Source organism: Rhodamnia argentea, chromosome 7, assembly GCF_020921035.1.
Source record: "Rhodamnia argentea isolate NSW1041297 chromosome 7, ASM2092103v1, whole genome shotgun sequence".
Taxonomy (NCBI): domain Eukaryota; kingdom Viridiplantae; phylum Streptophyta; class Magnoliopsida; order Myrtales; family Myrtaceae; genus Rhodamnia; species Rhodamnia argentea.
In genome coordinates, this window is record NC_063156.1 from 10790769 (window position 1) to 10813097 (window position 22329).

The 22329-nt window shown below is 40.0% G+C and overlaps 3 protein-coding genes across 3 annotated transcripts; 1 reads left to right on the forward strand and 2 right to left on the reverse strand.

The window, feature by feature from the left end:
* Positions 1-151: 151 nt before the first annotated feature.
* LOC115737634 (calcium-binding protein CBP-like) lies at positions 152-2735 on the reverse strand. The gene is made up of 5 exons (XM_030669841.2): positions 2060-2735; positions 951-997; positions 681-856; positions 543-561; positions 152-463 (listed from the first exon to the last, which is right to left on the reverse strand). The coding sequence occupies exons 1-5, from the start codon at positions 2637-2639 to the stop codon at positions 359-361; spliced, it is 927 nt and encodes a 308-aa protein (XP_030525701.1). The 5' UTR covers positions 2640-2735; the 3' UTR covers positions 152-358.
* Positions 2736-5726: 2991 nt separating this feature from the next.
* On the reverse strand, positions 5727-10067 carry LOC115737723 (S-formylglutathione hydrolase). Its single transcript, XM_030670019.2, has 7 exons — positions 9796-10067; positions 9470-9587; positions 8922-8969; positions 8019-8215; positions 7559-7657; positions 7395-7460; positions 5727-6183 (listed from the first exon to the last, which is right to left on the reverse strand). Exons 1-7 carry the CDS (start codon positions 9940-9942, stop codon positions 6004-6006), a joined length of 855 nt encoding a protein of 284 aa, XP_030525879.1. The 5' UTR covers positions 9943-10067; the 3' UTR covers positions 5727-6003.
* A 4315-nt stretch (positions 10068-14382) lies between these two features.
* Positions 14383-15912, forward strand: LOC115737725 (centrosomal protein of 290 kDa). Its single transcript, XM_030670023.2, has 4 exons — positions 14383-14613; positions 15303-15345; positions 15439-15530; positions 15615-15912. The coding sequence occupies exons 1-4, from the start codon at positions 14539-14541 to the stop codon at positions 15717-15719; spliced, it is 315 nt and encodes a 104-aa protein (XP_030525883.1). The 5' UTR covers positions 14383-14538; the 3' UTR covers positions 15720-15912.
* The last annotated feature ends 6417 nt before the right edge of the window (positions 15913-22329 follow it).

Consider the following 22329-nt stretch of genomic DNA (forward strand, 5'->3'; position numbering starts at 1 on the left):
TTGTGCAATTGCTTATGACATAATAAAATCTCAATTCTGGATCTCAAGCCGCACAAGCACTGGCCAGATAGTTCATCCATGCAGTTCTAGAGCTCTTATTATTGTTTTCTCAGCTTCCAAAGTGCCTTTTACCACCTCACAAGTTCAACTATTTACAGTCCAAACAAGTCATTTCATTTCATTGAAGCAAAAATCACCACTTATTCGACACAACTCAAACGTATTACATACTAAATCATTCTGATAAGTAAATACAGAGACTAGGCAAGGATGAAAACAACAAGCTGAGCTGTCAGAAAAAAAGAAAAGAAAAGAAGCATGCGATCTAACCGAGCTTGACATCTGAAGTCAACTTCCACTAGGCGACGAGGAAAGGAAGAACTGCCAACATAAAGGCCTCATAAGTGAAGGTTGCGGAGCCAGAGTACGTGGTATCTTTCTCCTTGAATTTCTCAGTCAGTCCCTGCAATACGAAATACAGATTCAGGTATAAATTTCGGCTCACTGAGTACAAAAATATAAGATGGATTACAAGATCTCACCTTGACGGTAAGACAGCATCTGCAAGAAATAAGCACGAGAGGTAATGTGATTAGAGACCATCATGATCATTAGAAAGCATGAAAAACTTTCAATGACTGAATCTTTTTAGAAATTGAAGACAGTACGGGAAAACATACTCGATGAAGTTATCATATTCGATGGCTTTGTTCTTCCCGCCAGTTTTGTCAAACTTAGACACGAGCAAATCCAGAACCACCGGCGACACAGAAAAGCCTAAACTGAGCAGTGCTTCCCTCAACTCATTGGCATCAATCTTGCCACTCCTGTCCCGGTCAAACCTCTCGAATATCGCCTGAAGCAATTTCCAGAAAGTACGAATCACCAATCAACATGTGGTTGTAGAAAGAAATCTCCAGGGAAAACATAAGGTTCCAGTTTCCACTTACCCTCCAGCTCTGAAGACTGTAAAACACCTGAACAAATTCCTTAGGTCCTGCACGAGGGATGGTTCACACAAAAAATCTCAATTCTAAGGGGGGAGAAAAACACAGCCAATGCTCCAAGGTTGCATCTTTTTCTATAATTCTTATGGGGAATGATTCTCGCATGAGTCGACCAACAAATTACATATAAACTAGGCAATGAATGGCCCGGCCTGCACGTGCGACCTACCCAGAATAGCCCAAGTGTAACAGCAATGCAGTGAGACGAAATGAAAAGTCAAAGCATGCACCCATCCTTGCAATGGGTTGGGCTTCCTCTTAAGAACGAGAAAAAATTGGCAAAAGGGTGTCATCATGACCAAAGAAACATCAAAGAAAATCTATTGCAAATAGCCCCCACCACACACTTTTTTGACTGATAAATGGGATGTGATGAAGAATTGGGCAAAAGACGAAGAAATAGATAAGCCAGAGTCATCTTCATCGTCCAGATCTGAACCTCTTCCACCTAACCCATTTTGCCAGAAATGAAATACGGGCCTTCCCCAATTATCGCCTAATCCCACTCAGATCAGGAGAGCTTAGCTCAATCTTAGCATCATTCCAACCTTCACCCTCTTTCTCTCTCCCAGAAGGGATAGTACGCAAACTAACGCGCGCGATCTGTTCGCAGCATCTCAACATCGCGGATTAACGGGAAAGTTCATAGCACAAGCTTCGAATAATTCCTATGCCAGAACTAGGTTTCGAGTTCAAGATACTCGTCACTACAATTCTAAACCAACATGAGAGACTCGGCCATCACAGATCTTTACACAATCTTAATCGACTTCGGAAGAGCATGCACGATAATTTCGCCAAACCGAGCGATCAATTTCTATGTAAAAGCCACGCGTCAACCGTTTGACACGGACGAAAATCAGTAACGCTCTAGCACATGCGACGGTTCGTGCTTAAGAAATTACGCCTCGCACTCTGCAGTTAAGCCGAGTTTATTACTCCACGCGCCCAAAAAGTCGACATCGACATCGATGTTTCTAGGCTAACCGCTGCAGGATCCCTGACGGCGGCGGTGGAAGCGATCGCTAGAATTAGAAGCTAAGAGTACTCACCGATCTTCCTCGTGTTGGTGTTCGTGAAGAGGAACATGATAAGATGCACCGTCCTCAAGCTGAAGCTCTGGTCGTACGAGGACAGAGCCCTCTGCAGCTCCTTGTCGTCGATGAGGCCGCTTCCGTCCTGGTCCGCCATCTGGAAGCACGCCACCACGTTCGGATCCGTCCCCGGAGGAAACTGCGACGGCAGCAGCGCCGCGAACGGGCTCCCGTACGCCTGCGCCGGCGGAGGATATCCGCCCGGAGCCCCATACCCGCCATGAGCCGACGGAGCCCCGTAGCCGCCTTGAGCCGACGGAGGAGGGTACCCGCCAGGAGCCGGGTACCCTCCAGGAGCCGATGGCGCCGGATATCCTCCAGGAGCCGACGGCGGAGGAGCTCCGTAGGCCTGCGGCTTGTCCTTTGGCGGCTTCCCGCCTTGAGGTGGCGGCGCGTAGGGCGCGGAGGGAGCCGCGTACGGCGCGTACGGTGAATTAGACGGGGGAGGAACGCCGTAGGAGGAAGAGGAGGTGGTGTAGGGCTGGCCCGGAGGCTGGCCGTATCCGTAGTTGGGCGGCGCGTGGGGGTAGCCTGACATTTTCAGGAGTGGTGGAGCGAGAGATTTTTTCTTTTTCCTTTTTTTTTTTCCTTTCTGGCGGAAGAGACGACGTTTTTTGGGTTCGCTTTGGCTGAGGTATGACGCGGATAAAATAGACATGCAAGACCGCGTTTGTTAATTTGGGGTCGGAAGAGGACATAATTACGAGATTGCCATTCGCCCGGGAGTTCAAATTCAATGGGCCTTGCCCCTCGAATAAATTCAAAGTCGTGGCGGGACCGACACGTGAAAATTCATTTTTCTATAGTTGCAAATAAGCGTCGTATATACCAGGCCTCTATTTATTTAGTGAAAAATTAAAATTAAAAATAATTTAAAAATAATTTTTTTAAAACATGATTGTTAACAATCTGTCAACGAAAGTTATTTTCATCATCGACAACAATTGATATATAAATATTTTTGCTCAAGGCAAAAAAATTAGGGCTGAACGCAAGCTGTAAAGTCGAATGAAAGTGTGAGGAGAGAAAAAAAAAATGAAAAATTGGGATTTGCCCTTGTTTGTTTTATTTACCTTAAAAATAGAAAATGGTAGTTATTATTGAGCAAATGGAATGAGCTAAATAAATAAAAGTGAATGCTTGGATTTTGGGAAAATTCTAAATAAAGGCATAATGTGACTTTATTTTCTCACATAAAGATCCGAAGTAGACCTTGTTTCAAATAAAAACTTGAAGTACCCTCTTTGTTTCAAAGAAAGGGCTGACAAAAGTATTTTGGTGATTTGTACTTTATGAATATTTTTCCTATTTTTTGGTTTATTTTTTCCTTTCTTCACCGTCATCATCCTCTTCTCATTATTTCTCTCGTCTTTCCCCTCCCTTCATTACTCGTCAATGCCGTATCCATCGGCCTGCGATTATCTCCCTGCGACCTACAACATCGGTATCTCTCTCACCGATCAACTACTCCGAGCTCGAGCCCAAGTCCAAGTCCAAGTCCTAGTCCGAGCCTCAGCCCAAGCGGCCATTGAGGCTCACCCTGCCCAGGCAACGCTGGCCATTGCCTTCCCTTCCCTAAAAGAAAAAAGAAAGGAAAAACAAAAAAGAAAAGAAAAGAAAAGTATTTAGAAAATATAAATGAGTAAAATATCGGCCCTTATTTGAAACAAAGAAGGTACTTGAGTCCTTTATTTGAAATATCATATATTTTAGGCGTTTATTTGAATTTTTCCTTGAATTTTTTAGATTAATAATAGTTTTGAAAAAACAGAAAATTAAAAAGTGAGCGCGTATTGCATTCTTACCTCACCATCACTAACACGTGTTTGTAAAGCACTATAATCCCATGATAAACGACGTCACCACTGTATCTATCAATGTTTCGGACTCTTACCACTTTCCGCCGTACTAAAACGTTGCCGCCTTGGAGCCGCTTTCTCCACGGCCGTCCTCGTCATCCCTCCGCCGTTCCGCCACCACCAATTCCTCACAATAATCAATGATCAGTGGTGAAATCCATCGGGGCTTGACTTGATGAATAGGTGAAACTGGCTCGTTTGCTTTCGAGTCTGAGTTCGAGCTCATGTTTGCCAATTCGGCATGGCTCGGGAACCTTGTAGAGCTTTTTATTTTATTTTATTTTTCAGGATAAAATTGAACTACATATCACTTAAAATGGTTAATATCACCCCAACTGGTACCATCATGCCACATTTACTTCAAATCAATTTTTATATTACAAAAAATTTCAAACCAGTACATCTATTTATCGGTTTTACCCAAAACAATTTATATGTCACAAAAATTTTCAAATAGATACATCCGTGACAAATTTAGCCTCCATGAACTTCAATCCAATATCATCTTTAATTGCAAATGTGGAAACACGTGCCACACAACTCGAATGACCGGCATGCGACATGAATTTGGCGTGAACATAAATGGGTAACAAGGTTATTTTCGAAACCAAGTCAAAGGAAAATGAATTGAGATTGGGAATTTTTGCTAATTTAGCCAAACCATTTTAAGATTTCCTATGACACGACAAATTAGTTTGAGGGTAATATGGCAGGGGTGTACAAATTTCCAATTTTTAATGGTACTAGCCATTGTTAAAAGTAGACAATTTCCTTAAACTTACATAATATGTCCATGTAATTCGAGCTTTTTTAAATAGAATTCGAACTCAAGTTCCTTGGTAAATTTTGTTGAAATCGAGTTGAGCAGAGTCGAGTTCGGGCAGAAAATGTAATAGTCAACTCAAACTCGAGCCAGGCTTATAGTATCGAGTGGTATAAGAGTCGGGTCGAGCTCGAACTTGGCACTATATTGTCTCACCTAGATTGCGCGATGATCTCCTGCTACCTTTTATTTTACTGTCCCATTTTGTGATCTCGCTTATCTATGTAGTTAAAGTTCGCTATGACCTAATTTGACCAATAAGGTGACCAATTAGGAGTTATCAGATGCATCAAATAATGGATGCAGATTATGCGCCAACATACATTTATGAGTGCTTTTATTTCACTGAAAACTTCATGTAAGAAAAATATTGTCCAGACAAATCATTTCCAGAAAAAATGGTTAGCTTCTATTTGCTTGATGGCTCAAGGCTTTCTTTCTTACTTGAAAAGGAAATTGTCTTTTCCAATCTAAACTTATTTTCAGTACATGAAGAAAATATTTTCCATAAATTCGTAAATTTTATGTCATTCAAACACCAGAAAGTTGAAAAACAATTCTCCGATAGTAGTTTTCTGTTGAACAAATTTTCGACAATAATTTTTTATGGAACAAACGGAGCCTAAGTCCCAACACTTTGACAAAGCTACCTAATAAACCTTTGAACTCCATGAACACGCGTCCCCTTTTTCGGTTCTATTGTCACATGATTTCTCATGCATTCTTGAACCATATTAGACATGGAATAACACAGCTCCATCACAGTTTCAATATAAAAAAACATTGTCAAAGTTCATTGCTACTGAAGACATCGTTTTGATTGTTCCAGAATCATTTTTCGTTTCGTTCAGGAGATTTAACTGAGAAGGGAGTAGAAATCATCCAAAGGGTAAAAGAAAGGAACATGAAATCTTGTTTCGTTCGACCAAAAAAAAAAAATCTCGTTTCGTTCAGAACATTTATTGTTGGAGCGTTCTCATCAAACTTCAAATGGAATCAGCTGCTCTCCGAAATTACGACAAGCATATTCACAATGGAAACTAGAGTACTTCTGTTTCAGCAAGCCACCTAACTCTTATACCAACATCATATGACAGGCATCACTTGCAACTTCATAAAACAGGGTATGGAGCAAAAAGCCACTTCAACAAGATGAGTACCCCGGTTCCAGCATGAGATGGAGATAATTATGTATTCCTGTAGGCCGCTAGGCCTGAAAACTACAGGTTGAGGGCTTTGGCATGATGGAGGATGTGATCGTCAATAAAGGTGGCAATAAAGAAGTAGGAATGATCATAACCCGGCTGGAACCGCAAAAGAACAGGGACTCCATGTTTCTTGCAAGCTTCCGGGAACTTGTTGGGCAACAGTTCATCGTGCAGAAATTTGTCATCTTCCCCCTGCAGAAAGGAATTACCCCATGATTAATGGCCAATACATGGTCTATAATTCAAACAAATTCAAGATTCTGCCCACAAGCAAATAGAACAAATGCATTTAAAAGTTCAAACCGGGCTGCATGTAAGCCAGTCAAGGGTTGCGCAGCAATCCAGGCAATCTAACTTTTTCAACTGCAGGGCCTTAGTTGCATTTGTTGATTGATTGATTTAGCAACTTTATAGTATCAAAATTGCACTCAGCTCATTGGTAAGCAACCTGTGAGAAGGGAACACCAACGATTCTTTACAACTAACCATAGTCTTACTTTTCATCCAGGCCAGAGACACCAGAGAGAGACACAGAGCCTTGCCTCCCCAAGAGTTTTGACTTCTTTGTACTTCGTCTTATAAACCCCTACTAGTCTGCAACCATCAGCTTAAACAACCTAATGCCGAAGAAAGCTGTAGTTTTGAGATGAAAATGGCAGAATAGGAGAAAGTTGGAGGATAGATAGCAATTTGTAAAAGATTTCATCCATTAATAGCTTAATGACACTAAATTTGTCTTCCATTGGCCCCTACTTGGTAGGGTTAATTACAGAGCAAAGCCAAGTGCATGCTCTTCAGCTGCAATAGTGAAGTCCAACATGGGTTTCTCTTACTGGGTTTATTGGTCTGCGACTCATACCATCTCGACTTGGTTGCAATTATGTGCAGGCACAATGCAAAGGCATGTGCCTCTTGGCTGCAATGGTGAAGTATAAAATGTGTTTCTCATAAGCGACAGTTTCGAACCGGACTGGCTTGACCAAGATTAGACCAACCTGCTTTGTTGATCCACCTGTGATCTAACCAATACCTGGGACAACTATTTCCCGGGCAAAAAACTCAACAAGACCAGACTCTTGAATCAGTTCTTGATAAGGAACCCCCACCTCAGAACTCACTAAACTATGAGCCAAGTAAGATATGAGTTGCAAGCTGATTTGGATGAAGCAGACAACATATTGTGTGCATTAACAGGTGTTGGAAGCACTGATAATGACTAATCAAGTACTTCCTGGAAAGGAGGAAAAAAAAAAAAAAACTAAGCAGCTTTATGTACAGATCCGGCAGAAAAGAAAACGCTGACACTGAAGTCACACAAAAGAGTACAGCATGCAGGTTGCTGGACTTGTTTTACTATCACATCCATATATTTGTCTATAGATACAGGCCCAGGACAAACTTACTTGATCAATCAGAATAGTAGTAGACACATCATGGAACTTTGCAACTAGGCAAGTGGCATCATATTCCTGCAATTTTATTTGTTAACCATGAAAAGAGAACACTAGAAGCTTTCAGCGTCATAACATTAACTAGTTTAATGCTCAAAACACTCAAATATCTGTACCTCCCAGTCAGCTTTACTTTCACCTAAATAGTTGGTAAAAGCCTTCTGGCCCCATGCACAGTTTATAGGATTCACAATTGGAGCAAAGGCAGAGACCGACTGCATAATAAGCGTGTCAGAAAACACTGAGAGTGAGTCTGCATCAGTGGATACTAAAGCGAAATATTCTAGTTAATCCTCAAATCCAGAATATAGACAAGTTCAAACTAACAACATCATAAACTTTAGGAAACTGCACAGTGAACTAAGAAATGGACCACTAGAGTAAGATGAGGATCTCCATTCGCCATAAATGGACCATAGAGCCTAGGCAAATAGTCTGTAGACATCTAATTGCAGAGAAAATCATTTGAAAGTGTCAAGCATTTGCACTTATTGGACTGGTGGGACTGAAGTTGAACAAAGGTAGCAAACCTCCGGGCTATGAAATTAGTTTAGCAGCTAGGCATATATTATTTACCTTATATTTGTCAAGATTTTTTAGGTAGATGGTAAGAGCACCATGTCCTCCCATCGAATGACCAAATATAGATGCCTTCGCTGTATCAAGCTGTGGGAAATTCTCGGCTAGAAGTTTGGGCAGTTCCTTGACAATGTAATCGTACATACGCCAGTTCTTCCACTTTTCTTGGGTAGCATTAAGATAAAACCCAGCACCTGGTTAAATAAAGGAAACAACCTCAAGAAAAATCCCATATTGGAAAAAAGAATTTATGTCAGAATTCAAACTTCTTGTTGCTCTTATTTCAATCATAATAACATTGTAGCATTCGTCGCACTATAGTTCATTTAGCTTTGTGAGAACCCATGAGAACATCACAGATCACCAATCTCTAGGAGGAAGACGGTATTTGCATCGCACCCAAGGTTATTCTATCAGCAAAGTGAGTACGAGGTCACCAAAAACCAAAATTCAAAAAAGAAGATAGTAGAAGAATGGCACGCTCCTCTTTTCCAGTATGATGAAAAAAGTCTATAAAGCTATGACGTCAAAAGAGATACCCTTCAAAATTAGAATGGTAGGTTGTCATAATTATCTTACAATGATACCTAATAGTTTGATAGGAATTGCAGAATCTGTATCATTATTACACTGCCATACGGCCTCCCATCTCAGCATGACTGTGTATTAGTGAATAAATTATTACATTAAATTCTCAGTTTGAGCGACATGAGGATTATACTTCTTAGCAACTTGGACCTGCTGATAGTAATGATAAATATAATAGTATATCTCTAAATAAACATCAGCTAGTGTCGGGGTACTCTAAGAGCGTATTTATGGAGGTAGAATACTCTGTAAGAATAGCATTGAAAATGAACGCACTTTGCAAAAGCCAGCAGAGAAACTAATGCAACATACCTACACCAAAATCCCAGCTGTCTGCTTCTCCTTCCACATTCAGGCCTCCTGCATATACAGAGAACAAACATAGCTTCAATATTAAGGGAGAAAGCAGCAGTTTTTATCACTAATTAGTAAAATATTCTCAACTTTATCAGATACGTAAAGTTTTTTTTGGTCCAAATCAGATACGTAAAGTTTATAAAGCAATATATAGCATGCAATTATCAGCAAAGCTAATAAGATAAGAGAGTTAAACAACAATGGATTCAGAAGATGGAAAGTTCAAGTTTCTCCGACTGATGGATTTGGACTCCAACCGCAGCATTATGTCAAAAGTAGCACTACAGAAATCCATCCTTTAAGCACCCGAAATTGAAAATACCAAGTAAGACTGACCCATTACAATTCCACTACCGATCTCCGAATCCCCTAATAGAAATTTTTATTTCTGCAACAGGCTAGAACCAGAAACGCGAATGGATGCACCGACAATTGAAATGATTAACCAGGCTAACCCGAAAACATGTGACAGGCACGTAGAATAGTAAATAAAGGTCACCGACTTGGAGACGTATCAGGCACAATCAGGGCAATGCCCTCATTCGAAGCAGCACGCTGAGCTCCGGATTTCGCAATGAAATTCTCGTCCGTGCACGTAAGCCCAGACAACCAGTACAGCACCTGCTCATTCGCACGGCCAAGCAATTGAGCAACACAATCAAGCGACGTCAATCCACACCACCCCACACACACACACACTCATAGAAATCGTCGAAAGCTGAAAGCTGACGGCACGATCGCAGACAACGAAATGAACCCTTGAAAACCCCCGAGAGAGGAACTGAGAAAGGATTTCGACGAGCAACGAAGGCGAAGATTGAGGACGTACAGGGAATTTGTGGGAAGGGGAAGGAGGAGGAGGGAAGTAGATGTGGAAGTTCATGGAGCAACCGAGGGTTGGGCTGAAGTGCTTGTATCTCCTGTTGTAACCCCCAAACATCTTCGAGCTGCTTATCTCGCTCGGCTTCGTCTCCATCTTCTTCTTCGTCGCCTCTCCCTCTCGATCTCCCTCACTGAGCACGAGTATCGGTGTCGGTGTGAGCCAAAGGAAATGATGAATTTTGGAGTCAGACAGAGTAACGAAAGAGATGGAAAGAGAAGCAGATCAGAGGCTGATAGAGAAGAGGGAGAGTGTTTATGGCGGCTTAACCTTAGGGTTATATTATATTACTTCTACGACTACGAGTGATTACTTACTAATTAGGGTCATGGTACATATTAATTATAAGTCACGGTACACATAAATTTATAATTACAGAAAGACCCTATGATATATTGGAATTACATATTAATATTCCCCTCAATCTTAGAATAGCTGCAACAATTGAGAGATTGTATTTCAATAAACATGTGTCGCAGACTAATCCCTTGGTAAAGATGTCTGTCGGCTAATCCATCGGCCAATCCATTTAGGCACACAACGGACATGTAAATCGCCAGAAGCAACTCATGAACAAATTGAAAATGCAACTCAATGTGTTTGGAGCAAGCAAGGAAGACACAGTTGGGAGCAAGATAAGCGATAGATATGTCACAATAAGCGGTGAGATAATCAAAAAGGGGACCGCGAGCTTAAGAAGTAAATGACGAATGCACGTAGTCTTAGCAACACATTGAGCGGCATCACAATACTCAACCTTTGTACTAGAGCGGGCTACAGTGGGCTGCTTCTTGACACTCCATGAGACACAATTAGTGCCTAGAAAAACACAAAAAAACCAAGTCGGACTGTCAAGTATTGGAGCACCAAGTTCGTTTGCATTCATATAGGCAGTCAATGAAGTGGAAGAACACTGCTCAATGAGCAATTTGTGAGTAGATGAGATAGCTAAATTTCGATATATACGTTTGATAGCCTAAAACCGAGGTAATCTAAGTTAATGCAATCTACATCTTTATAAGCAGTCAATGAAGTAAAAGAACAATGCTCAATGAGCAATTTGTGAGAAGATACGACAACTAAATTCTGATATATATATATATATATATATATATATAGACACACACACGTACATTTAATAGCCTATAGCTAAAGTATTCTAGGTTAATACTTGAATTGACTAACCAAGTTCACAGCAAAATTAATATCAAGTCCGGTCGGGGACGCGTGTTTTAGTGTACCAACCATCTATCGATTCCATCTTGAAGAAGCAAGAAGCTTACCAATAAGTCTTCAAGACTAAGGAAGCAAACACAAGGTTTAACTTTAACGAGGTCAAATCTGCGGATAAGGCCATCGACATACTTGTTTTGAGATAAATGTGCAGCATCAGAGTAGTGATGAGCCTCAGTGTAAGGAAATAGTGAAGAGGTTCAAGATCCTTTATAGTAAATTCCCATGAGAGTCGAGTAAATAAAAAAAAAGTAATATTTTTTTTAATATCACCAATGATAACGATATCATCAACATGGAGATAGACGGCCCCAAGAAAAAGCATAGATGAATAACGAAGAATTAGCCTTACTCTCCCGGAAATTAAAACATAAGAAAAAGCGGCTGAAGCAATGAAACCATGCGTGTGGAGCCTATTTTAAACCATAACTAGCTTTTCATAGATGTCACACATGATTTAGGAATTAAGATGAGAGAAACCAAGGGGCTGGTGCATGTAAAATTTTTCAAGGAGGATGCCGTCCAAGAGGTATTATTAACCTCAAGTTGATGTATGGCCCATCTTGAAGAAATCGCAATAGAGAGAACAACTCGAATTGTAGAGGATTTCATGAAGAGGTTAAGATCTCGTCATAGTATAATCCGGCATCCCGCTTAAATTCTCGTGCAACTAATCGAGCTTTGAAGCATTGGATAGTTTCGTTGGATTTTTCCTTGACTGTAAAAACCAATCTATAACCAATTAAATTGCTACAAGATCCCACATGTGATTAGTGTGACCAAGGCAAAAATTTCATCCACCATTGCCACTTTTCAATGTGGGTCAAGAGCGGCCTTAGAATAGCAAGCCGATGTCTCATTGTGAAAAGAGTGAATTTTAGATTTGGCATGAATTTGCATAGTATGAATTGGAAGAGAAGAAACGAAAGTGGAGTTAGGTTGGGCCACAATGAGTAGGGCAGGAGGGAGGACGGCGAAGGGGAAGAAGGAATGATAAAAGGTAGGGTGGGCCGAGAGGAGGAGAGGGAGGGTTAGGAGGTCGAGCCAAATAGAAGATAGGGACAGAGGAGGTTGAAGGAAGAATGGACTGATTGGAGGAAACAGAAAGGCAAGGGGCTAATCCGGAATCGTGAGTTATAAGACTAAGAGCTAGAGGATTTTGTAATCCGAAAGTAGTCATCAATCACTAATACAAAATATTTGAAACCAAAATGAGATAGTATTGGACTAGTTCATACATCAGAATGAATTATAACTAAAGGAGAAAATGCACGATGACAAACAAACTTAAAAGACAATTAACGAGATTTGTCCACAATACATGACTCACAACATAATGACTTATAAATAGAATTGCAAACACAACTCCAAATTTGTTTATTAGGATGGCCAAGACGAGCATGCTAGCGAGTGAGTGAAGCGGAGGAAGCCACAATAGGATCCAAGTGACATGACATTAATAAGTTGGAAATCAAATAAAAACCCCGAGAGAAGTCAATTTGGAGGAGAACTTTCCTTGTTTGTTGATCCTCCAAATAAAATAATGAACCATTAAAATGAATAATATGAAACTTTTACGGCAAGGTTAAGTGTATGAGAGGAGATTGCGAACCAGGGACATTATAAACAAGAGATAAGAACAACGATCAAGAATCAATATGTAAAAAGGCTTTACCGACTTACTTAATAGGCGATAGACAACTATCGCCAACCGAGACTTTTGTCAACGTAAAAGGGTCTAGGGTTTAAGATTGTACAAGTGTCATTAGTCATGTGTGCCAACACTCCGCTGTCAAGATATCACATTGGATTATAAGTCTCACAAACCGATGTGCCCAACCATGTTATGGATTTAACAAAAAATAGGAGGTCTAGATCTGAGAAAGCCTCCTTGAATGGGGTATATAGGGTCTCAAATCACCACGGGCCAACCGGTGGAGGAGTAGGAGCGATCAACATAGGGGTCGATAATGACTGCGAATTACGAACTTAACCAACAATAGGAGGATTGCAAACCTAGCTAATCACACAAGAACTGTCCATCTATTCGATCATTAGCCCTTAAAATTACGTCCACCCTACTAAGACCTTCGGAAAGGTGGAGTGGGTACAGTGGCATGACCAATGAAAGCATGATGAATATCGGATAAAGATGAGGCGTGCAATTTTTAGAGGAATCATTCTTCTTGGATGAGAAGGCGTGGTTGCAGATCATCGAAGGAAACAATCATAGGGGCATTGGTGACCATGATGACAAAGATATCGTACTCGAGAGGAGCCCATTGAGGGATTTAATCACAAAGTTCTTATTAGAGACGAAGTAATTGATTGCACCGATAGAATCCACAATGGATTTCACATGTCGAAGATAGTTAGACATTGACGGATCGAGTTTCTTAACAACCTTCTGAATATCAAGCTTTAGTCCAATTTACTTGGTTGCGCACCGATCATTAAAATGTCGTCCTAGAGCGAGTCAAATCTCCCGATATGTTTGAAGGTCATGAACTTCATGGAAAAGCTCAACCGTGAGGGTCGAATTGATCAAACCACAACCGCGGGATTCGTCTCGACCCAAGTCGAATAGGAGTAATGGACCACCACAACGTCATTTTGATCAATGAGAAGATTCGATAGATACGGAAAAGACCTATCCATATACCCCAATTGAGATTTCCATAAAAGACAATTGTCCGCATGAAGCTTGATGGGAACGAGTATTGTGATGTTGGGAAGAACAAGAGATGATGAGATTGATTGCACATCCTTTTTTTGAGCAATACTAGAAATCAGAGCAGCAAAGAAGAGGAAAGAAGAGGTGAAAATGGACACAGTGTTGTCAGGAAATTGGGATTAATTGAAAGAGAAAGTGATGGGAAATGAGATGGAAGAGAAAAAAGAAAAACAAATGGAGATTCATCAAACACCATTGAGATAGCAATTGGAGCAAAGGAAGTGTTGATTTGAGTTAGAGATGTTGACGAATTCGATGCACTTTCCAACTCTGACACCATAGAATTTAGGGCTACATAGAGAATAGCGAAAGAGATAGAGAGAGCAGTGAATCGGATATAATGGCAATAAAGTATTTATGGTGACTTAACCCTAATTAATATCCTATGATATGTATTTGTAAGAGTTATAAATTAAAATCAGGCTATTCAAAATAAGTATTACAGAAAAAATTCGTAATACGAGTAAATTACATATTAATAGGAATGATCCCTGCATGGCATTACTTTGTATCAGCAGGGGAAAGACTTGTGGGCTCAGACCATCACTGGGCTGGAGCCCAATTGAATTGAATAACATCCGCACAACACTAGGTGCTCCTTTGACATCCCGAAGACGGTGGTGGTTTGTGGTTGCGTTGGCTTGGTCTTAGGAGGGTACTGGGGTCCTTCCTCCTCCTCCGTTCATCTTCTTCTTCTTCGTCCTCTGGGTCGGGTCGCTCGCAGGATGGCGGAATCTGAGAACCCGACCGACCTGAACAAGCTCTTGGAGCAATTTCGCCGGAGAGCCTCCGAAGCCGAGGTCAGCCCATCATACTTTCACCTCGCTTGCAGTCCAGTGTGCACATGCCGTGTAGATCAGCGTGTGTAAGAATCTTCCTTGTGCTGATGTTAGTGTTTGACGTTTCTGTCGTCAAGTATTCCTACGGTCGGTATTGTCGTTAGTTCTACATTGATCTGGGCATTGTTGATGGGGGATTCGCGAGGAGATGAGCTCATTAGCGGATGATTCTGAAGGGTTTTGTTTTGCAGAATTGCATATTCTTTTCTCTGACTTTGCCCACTATCCCGCGAGTGCCCCCATGTATGCTTACAGATGAGATGACAGACACTTGCTAATTACGGAAGAATTTCCATCTGTTCTTGGTTTATTGAGGTTTAATTTGCGTTGCGACTACCTGATCTTGGTCATGGTGCATTTGGTTTCTTCTATGTATGTGATTTTTAGACTGTCTGGTAACTCTGGCTAAGCAAGATAAAATTTTTCTCTTTAAAGAAAATGGTGTGGGAATTTGTAATAGTGATGGCTTCAACATCAAGTCTAGGTTTGGGTCTTGGACATGTTCTTTTTATCTTTCTGTGTACGTTTTCTTCTGCCATTAAGTTCGAGTCCTTCAACTTTGACCATTGTGATAAACAAGGATCAGGATTATATGTCTTATGTATTCCCCGAAACTGAAATCTTGCCTGTGCATGCATTTTGCTTGAAAGGATCGCTTGTCCAGACTCGAAGCTGCCGTTGCGAAAGAGAAGGGTAGGTCACGAGTTTGTCCATCTAGGTTCTGTCTATTATGCTCTCGTACTTCCTTTGTCTCATTCATCGAATCAAATTTGCTTGCTCATGTAGATTCTTATGAGGAGGAACACTCAAAAAAGATTAGCAAACTGGAATCAGAGCTCAAACGTGCAAAGACCGAGTTAGCTGCGGAACATAAAAAGGTAGCACAAGTGCCTGATTATCGTACGTCTTCTCTCACTTGGCGAATCATGGATTATTACAATACTTTGTTGCATGAATTGTAGACAGGGGAGCTTGCTGAGGAGAACGCAAAACTCAAATATCGCGTGACTCATCTCGTTCAAGCAGTGAAGGAAGCTGATCTAAAGCTAGAGAGCAAGGGAACCTGAGTAAATATCTGTGCGATACTCCTTATCAGAAAATGAATAGGTGACACTTGACACCTTTGAATTCCTTCCAAACTCTGGAATGTTTTGTAAGAGCATGACACTGGTGGCTGGAATGTTATGATGGATCACGCTAACCTTATTTCTCTTAATTAGTTTACTTTTATGAGTAAGGTTGATTAACTTGTGATTACAATAGTATGAATTTTTTCGGTAATTATGCTCAGTTTGACCCCTTCTGGGGTTTACTGAATGGGGTATCTTCCCATTCTAACAACTCTTGTTTCTTCACTTGAAAGATAGGAACTTTTAGCCCTACTGGAATGAGAGCCTCTTTTGGAAGTGCCCTTTGGAACTGTTTTTGATATTCTGCATTTGGGATTTAATGCTCTTTTAAATGAGAATCATTGAACTGATACATTAGCTTCTTTCTCTTAAAAATATTCGTGGCGAGAGTTCCTGCTATAGAATTAAAATATCAACTGTAGATAGTTAGGAAGTGTGGGCTATCAACTGCCATTTAGTAAGCAAATCTGTTTTCAGAGTCTAGTGGGACTTGTTTAGTTTTCTTTTTAAATGTTTTGAGGTAGGTACAGATTTGGCGCTCTAAGTATTACTATTTGTGTCATTTGGTTTTCTTAACTTAGGGCTCGTTTGGCAACAATTATGTTCCCAAGAGCTGTTTTTGAGCAGAATTGCTGCTTCTGATTCTGTTTTCTGAAACAGTTTCTGAGCAAACTAACGCGTTTAGTGACTGTACAAAATTTCTATTCCCTGAATATAAAAAGAACAGAAATACGTTTGGAATGACCCAATTATGTTCTCAGAAACAAAAACTTAGTTACCCAAATTTTTATGTCTTTATGTTATTATTATCTAGTATCACTCGAGGCGTACCATAATGTTTGTGGCAAATTGTACAATATTGTAAATGAATAAATTTTCCTTAAAAACAAGATATTGCAAATAGATGGCGTGTGGATTATGATTATGTTCTGCTTCGTCTTTGTGAGATACAAGATTGAGTTGCCTTCTTATCACTCATGTATTAGTCATTGGGAAAGCTCCCAAAACAACAATAAAGTCGAACATAAAAGTACGTTCCTTTTTACGTGACAATGCCCTAAAGAATCTATTATTAGTAGGTGACAATATACCAAGGAAAACCGCATAAATCTTTGCATGCACTCTTAAAACTATAGAAGCCTGTCATCGGAGGTAGTTTTTTGGTTATTGCACAAAGACGGCCTTTTTCTGCTGCTTGGTCACAAAAAACCCGAACTTACAAGATAGTTGTGATAACAGCACTTTACAATTAAAATAGTAAAAATACGTTGTTATATAGTTAGTATTCACTAACCTAATGACTGATTTGACAATATGAACTATATAACTTACAAATAGAAAACTCAACCAAATGTATTCCTTTTGCATATACAAAACTTGTAACAACAATAATACAATTAAAAACAGTAGAAGTCAATCATCGTAATTAGTCTGTAAATGTCATCCATACATAAACCAAGAGACTCTTTTCAAGAAGTGGAAAAGGGGGAGCATCATCCATACATAAACCAAGAGACTCTTTTTAAGAAGTGGAAAAGGATGAGCACCCATAATTTGCTCCCCTCGTACATAAAAATGTTGCCACGTATTTAAAAACAACATTACAAAAATCGAAAATACAAAGTCATGGAATCTCACGCATATTGTGATCCCTTGCCATTTTATTTGTAATATTTTTCCTTAGCATGGTTATCTCTGCTGCCAACTCATGCGATGTATCATTTGCAACCTCCACTTGTCTAGGTCCAAATGGGTACTCTGGATCACCATATAGGGAAAAGTTTTTGTCCATCCTATCTTGGTCATGAATGTAATTATAGAGAGCACAACATGCAATTACAATAAGTGATTGCTTTCAAAAAGTAAATGGAGACATGTGTCTCGAAATGAATAATCGATTCTTTAATGCCCCAAATGACATCTCAATGACATTCCTTAGTGAATAGCGCCTATAGTTGAACAATTCTCTTGATGTCTTGGGCCATCTCCCTCTACCCCTATAATTGTTCACATGATACCATTCACCTTTTATCGGAGTTAAAAATTTCGGAAGTGCTGCATAACCAGAATCTACCGCGTAGTATTTGTTGACATAAAATCGCAATACAATCATAATGAAAATTAATCTTGACAATGCAAATACCGAGTGGTGATTGAGGAAATTGCAATCAAGGAGTATCTAGTACTACCGAGCACACCCGACAAATCGTTGGCAGATCCTTCTCACCCATCATACACAAAAGTAAATTTTGTATCAAATAAACATTTATATAACACATTCTGGGTGGTACTTCCTTTGCTGCCTCTAAATGGGATCTAATTTGACACCGGGACGGAAGCATTAATATGGGTACTAGCGATAGCATCTATGCAGCTCTGTGGTCTTATGTAAGTTTAGTGTTATACATGATTATTAATTACGTGTAATGGTGTGAAATCGATATGAAATCATACCTTGAAGTAGCGTTCATGATTAGGATCCATAAGAATCTCCTCCGGAACAACATTAAAGGAAGATGGTTTGATAACCTCTTTTGATAGTTTGAGAATTGCTTTCAATAGTATAGTGAAATATATGCTGATTGTTTCTCCCAAACATTGGAATCTCTCACATAAATCTCTCTTAGAGTTTTTGTGACCAACCAAAGATAAGAAGATCCTAACTTGTTCATCTATCTTAACATACCGACTATCTTTCAACCAACCTCTTGCCTTAATAATTCACATAGGTTCCTCCATCGTTAAGGCTTCATATGTTCTATCCGAATGTCCAAAAAGAAGCTCTTTTATCCATTCGGGTCTTGACAATTTGCTGTCCCTAATAGGTTTTTTCGTATGCATGCACATGTCTACCGTAATAATGCACAACTAGGCTCTAAGTCAAGATCAAACTCATCTAAGTACTGTTCAACTAGTGCTACCTGCCCATCAGACACACTATTTGGCCCCCCTTAGTACCTATGACATCACACATACAAGAACATTAATATAGTTATATGAAAAAATGAAAAAAGAAAAATCGAATAACAAGGTCGTACAATTAAAGCAAGACAAATATATAATACAGTCATAACATTGTTAACAAATTTTTACATGGAGAAAAACATGCAATTGCACAATGATGCCTCCAAAAGTCCACAACAACTCAAATTTGCTGCTGAAAGAGGGAGAGAGAGAGAGCTCTTAGACAAAGTGGGTCCATTTCTTTTCTCAGCTCAAAAGCTCCACCAATTTAGCTAAAGAGTTCTAGTGATGCTACATGAGGAGGATTCTAATTTTTGAGGAGTCTTTTGGAAAATATTGACAAAAAAATGTTGTAGAGTAAACACATATCAATCATGATAATTCAGTTCGGGTGTCTGTTCATTTTGTAGTAGTTTTTCCGCATTTACCATATGATAAGTTTATAGAAGATGCTCATGATCTATGGCTAGAATTTTTGTGCTAATACCTTAAAATCAGTCTGGTTACAACAAACCATAGCTTAACACACAAATTATTTCGAGGGAACAATAATCCCTACAACTTTCTGCAAAGTAGATTAGCAATGCAATCAGCGAGGAGAAAATCAAGAACAGAGCAAAGAATATGTCGATGTCTCTCATCTAAATGAGGGAAAAGACCAACATAGCTTACCACCCATCAATCCCTAACAAATCTAACTTTAGAAGCAACTATTCAAGTCGATCTAGGTGAGGGCGGCCCTCGTGGATCCGGGCGAGAGGCCTCCCTCACCGATCTAGGCGATTGCCGCCCTCGTCAATCCGGGTGAGGGCGAAGAACCAAGCCTCGCTCGATTAGCGAGGGCAACCCTCACCTAAATCGGGGAGGGTAACCCTCGCTCTAGGCCAACGAAGGGAGTGGGTTGGAGGACGAGGACGGCATATAGTATAATCAAAAATAGAAACTCACCAAACGGACAGCGGAGTTGTGCGGTTAGGACATCGGACAAGGGGCTACCGGGAGAGCGAGAGGAGAGCTCTCTTGGTCTCTTTCGATCGAGCTTGGTGAGAGTGAGACCTTTGTGACTTGTTTCTTTTTTGTTGTTCTTGGAACAAAGAAACAACTTATATTTTTGTTTCTTGTTTCTATTTCAAATATGTTCTCGAGAATAGAAATAGCAACTAACATTGCCAAATAGATTTTTGTTCATTTTTTGTTCTCGGGAACAAAAAAAACAAAAATTAGAGAATCTTCAGTGTTACCAAACAGGTCCTTAGTGTTTAAAGGAGGCATCATCTAACTCTCAAAGTTTGCATAATAGAGTCTTTCATCATTGATCATTATTTAATATCAATTGCGCGAGAGTGAGCGAAGAGAGAAGGAAAGAGGGGTCCACGTGGTGACCTAATCTTGGCCAAAAATCGGCAAAGGTCGGTCGACGACCATTGTGGGCCGCATATGTGGGACCCCACAACTGTAAGCAAGCGATGCGTTCTATGTATTGGGACTACTCCCTACTCTCTTTCCCCTTCTTCTAACTAGTGTTTGAGCACCGTGTGGATTGCTACCCCCTCCCCCCCCAAGGGCGGGCATGGATTATTGAACCTTCAATGGGGGAGGCTGGGTTATCACGCTTAGGTCGGACACTCTATATATATATATATATATATATATAACTTTCATTTCTTTTTAGGGCCTTTTTGGTAACACTTCAGATTTTTTTATTCTTGTTTTTTTTATCCTAAGAAAAAAAAGAACAAAAATCTGTTTGGTAACGTCAATTAATATTTATGTTTCCAAGAACAACAATTATTCCAAAGAACAAATGTGGAACAGAAACAAGAAACAAAAAAAGAAGTTTTCTTTGTTTCGGAGCCAAAAAAAAAAAGGAAACATGTCACAAAGGTCTCACTCTCACCATGCTCGATTGAAAGAGACCGAGAGAGCTCTCCTCTCGTTCGCCTAGTGGACCCTTGTCCGACGCCCTAGTCACATGACTTCGCCGTCCGACTTCCTCGTCGCACAACTTCGCTGTCTCACTTCCTTGCCGCACGACTCCGTCGTTCGTCCAGTGAGCTTCTATTCTCGATTCCGCCATTTACTGCCCTCGTCGTCCAACCCACTCCCCTTGTTGGCCTCGAGCGAGGACGAAGAACCAAGCTCGCTTGACGTCGACGAGGGTACCCCTTGCCCAAATTAGCTAGGGCAACCCTTGCTCGAGGTCGACGATGGCTGCCATCACCCAGCAAATCAGTGAGGGTGGTCGTCGCCTAGATCGACTTGAATAGTTACTTCTGAATTTGTGAGGATTGATGGTTGGTAAGCTACGTTGATCTTTTCCCTTATTTAGAGACGTTGACATATTCTTTGTTTTGTTCTTGGTGTTTTCTCCTCACTGATTGCATTGTTAATCTATTTTGCAAAAAGTTATACAGATTAGTGTTTTCTCGAAACTATTTGTGTATTAAGCTATAATTTGTTGTAACTTGACTAATTTTAAGGTATTAAAACAAAAATTCTGGCCATAGATCATGAGCATCTTCTATAAGCTTGTCATATGGTAACTGTGGAAAAACTCCTGCAAAAAGAATAGACACTTTTATTCTATCACATTTGTTTGTCAATCTTTTCCAAAAGACTCCTTGAAGATATGAACATTTCTCATGTAACATCACTAAAACTCTTGAGCTAAATTGGTGGAGCTTTGAGCTGAGAAGAGAAATGGACCTACCTTGTCTGAGGGGTCTCTCTCTCAAAATAGTAAATGAGCTTTTGTGGATTTTTAGGGGTGTCACCGTGTGATTGTGTGTTTTTTCCAAGCAGAAGTTTGTTAACAATGTTATGACCATGATAAATATTTTGCTTGCTTTAACTGTATGATCTTGTTATTAGGGTTTTTTTTTTTCCCAAATAACTATATTGATGTTCTTATATTTGTGTAATGGCATAGGTACAATGGAAGGGGAACCAAATAATGTGTCTAATAGGCAAGTAGTACCAATTGAACAGTATTGGGATGAGTTTCATCTTGACATAATTATAGCATAGTTGTGTTGTATTATGGTGGATATGTGCGTGCATACTAAAGAATCTATTAGGGACAATAAATTGTTAGGACCCGAATAGGTAATGGAGTTTTTTTTTTTTTTGGACATTCATATAGAATATATAAAGCCTTCAGGATGGAGAGACACATTTTTTTAAATCTATGCGAGTTAATGAGGGCAAGAGGTTGGTTGAAAGATAGTCGGTATGTTAGGGTAGATGAACAAGTTGGGATCTTCCTATCTTTGGTTAGTCACAAGAACTCCAACAGAGATTTATGTGAGAGATTCCAACATTCGGGAGAAAAATTTGCAAGTATTTCACTATACTATTGAAAGCAATTCTCAAATTGTCAAAAGATGTTGTCAAATCATTTTCCTTTGATATTGTCCAAAGGCGATTCTTATGGATCCTAATCATGAACGTTACTTCAAGTTATGATTTTCATATCAATTTTACACCATCAAATTCATGTAATTGATAATCTTGTATAACATTAGACTTTCCTAAAACCACGGAGCTGCGTAGGTGCTATTGATGACACTCATATTAATGCTTC

Excerpts from the sequence above, each read along its gene's own strand:
- LOC115737634 (XM_030669841.2), bottom strand. The coding sequence starts at position 2,639 with ATGTCAGGCTACCCCCACGCGCCGCCCAACTACGGATACGGCCAGCCT. Across the intron at positions 998-2,059 it reads CACCAACACGAGGAAGATCG|GACCTAAGGAATTTGTTCAG; the intron begins GTGAGTACTCTT and ends TCCCTCGTGCAG. Across the intron at positions 857-950 it reads ACAGTCTTCAGAGCTGGAGG|GCGATATTCGAGAGGTTTGA; the intron begins GTAAGTGGAAAC and ends AAATTGCTTCAG.
- LOC115737725 (XM_030670023.2), top strand. The coding sequence starts at position 14,539 with ATGGCGGAATCTGAGAACCCGACCGACCTGAACAAGCTCTTGGAGCAA. Across the intron at positions 14,614-15,302 it reads GGAGAGCCTCCGAAGCCGAG|GATCGCTTGTCCAGACTCGA; the intron begins GTCAGCCCATCA and ends TTTGCTTGAAAG. Across the intron at positions 15,531-15,614 it reads TAGCTGCGGAACATAAAAAG|ACAGGGGAGCTTGCTGAGGA; the intron begins GTAGCACAAGTG and ends CATGAATTGTAG.
- LOC115737723 (XM_030670019.2), bottom strand. The coding sequence starts at position 9,942 with ATGGAGACGAAGCCGAGCGAGATAAGCAGCTCGAAGATGTTTGGGGGT. Across the intron at positions 7,658-8,018 it reads AAAATCTTGACAAATATAAG|TCGGTCTCTGCCTTTGCTCC; the intron begins GTAAATAATATA and ends CTTATTATGCAG. Across the intron at positions 6,184-7,394 it reads CTACTATTCTGATTGATCAA|GGGGAAGATGACAAATTTCT; the intron begins GTAAGTTTGTCC and ends TCCTTTCTGCAG.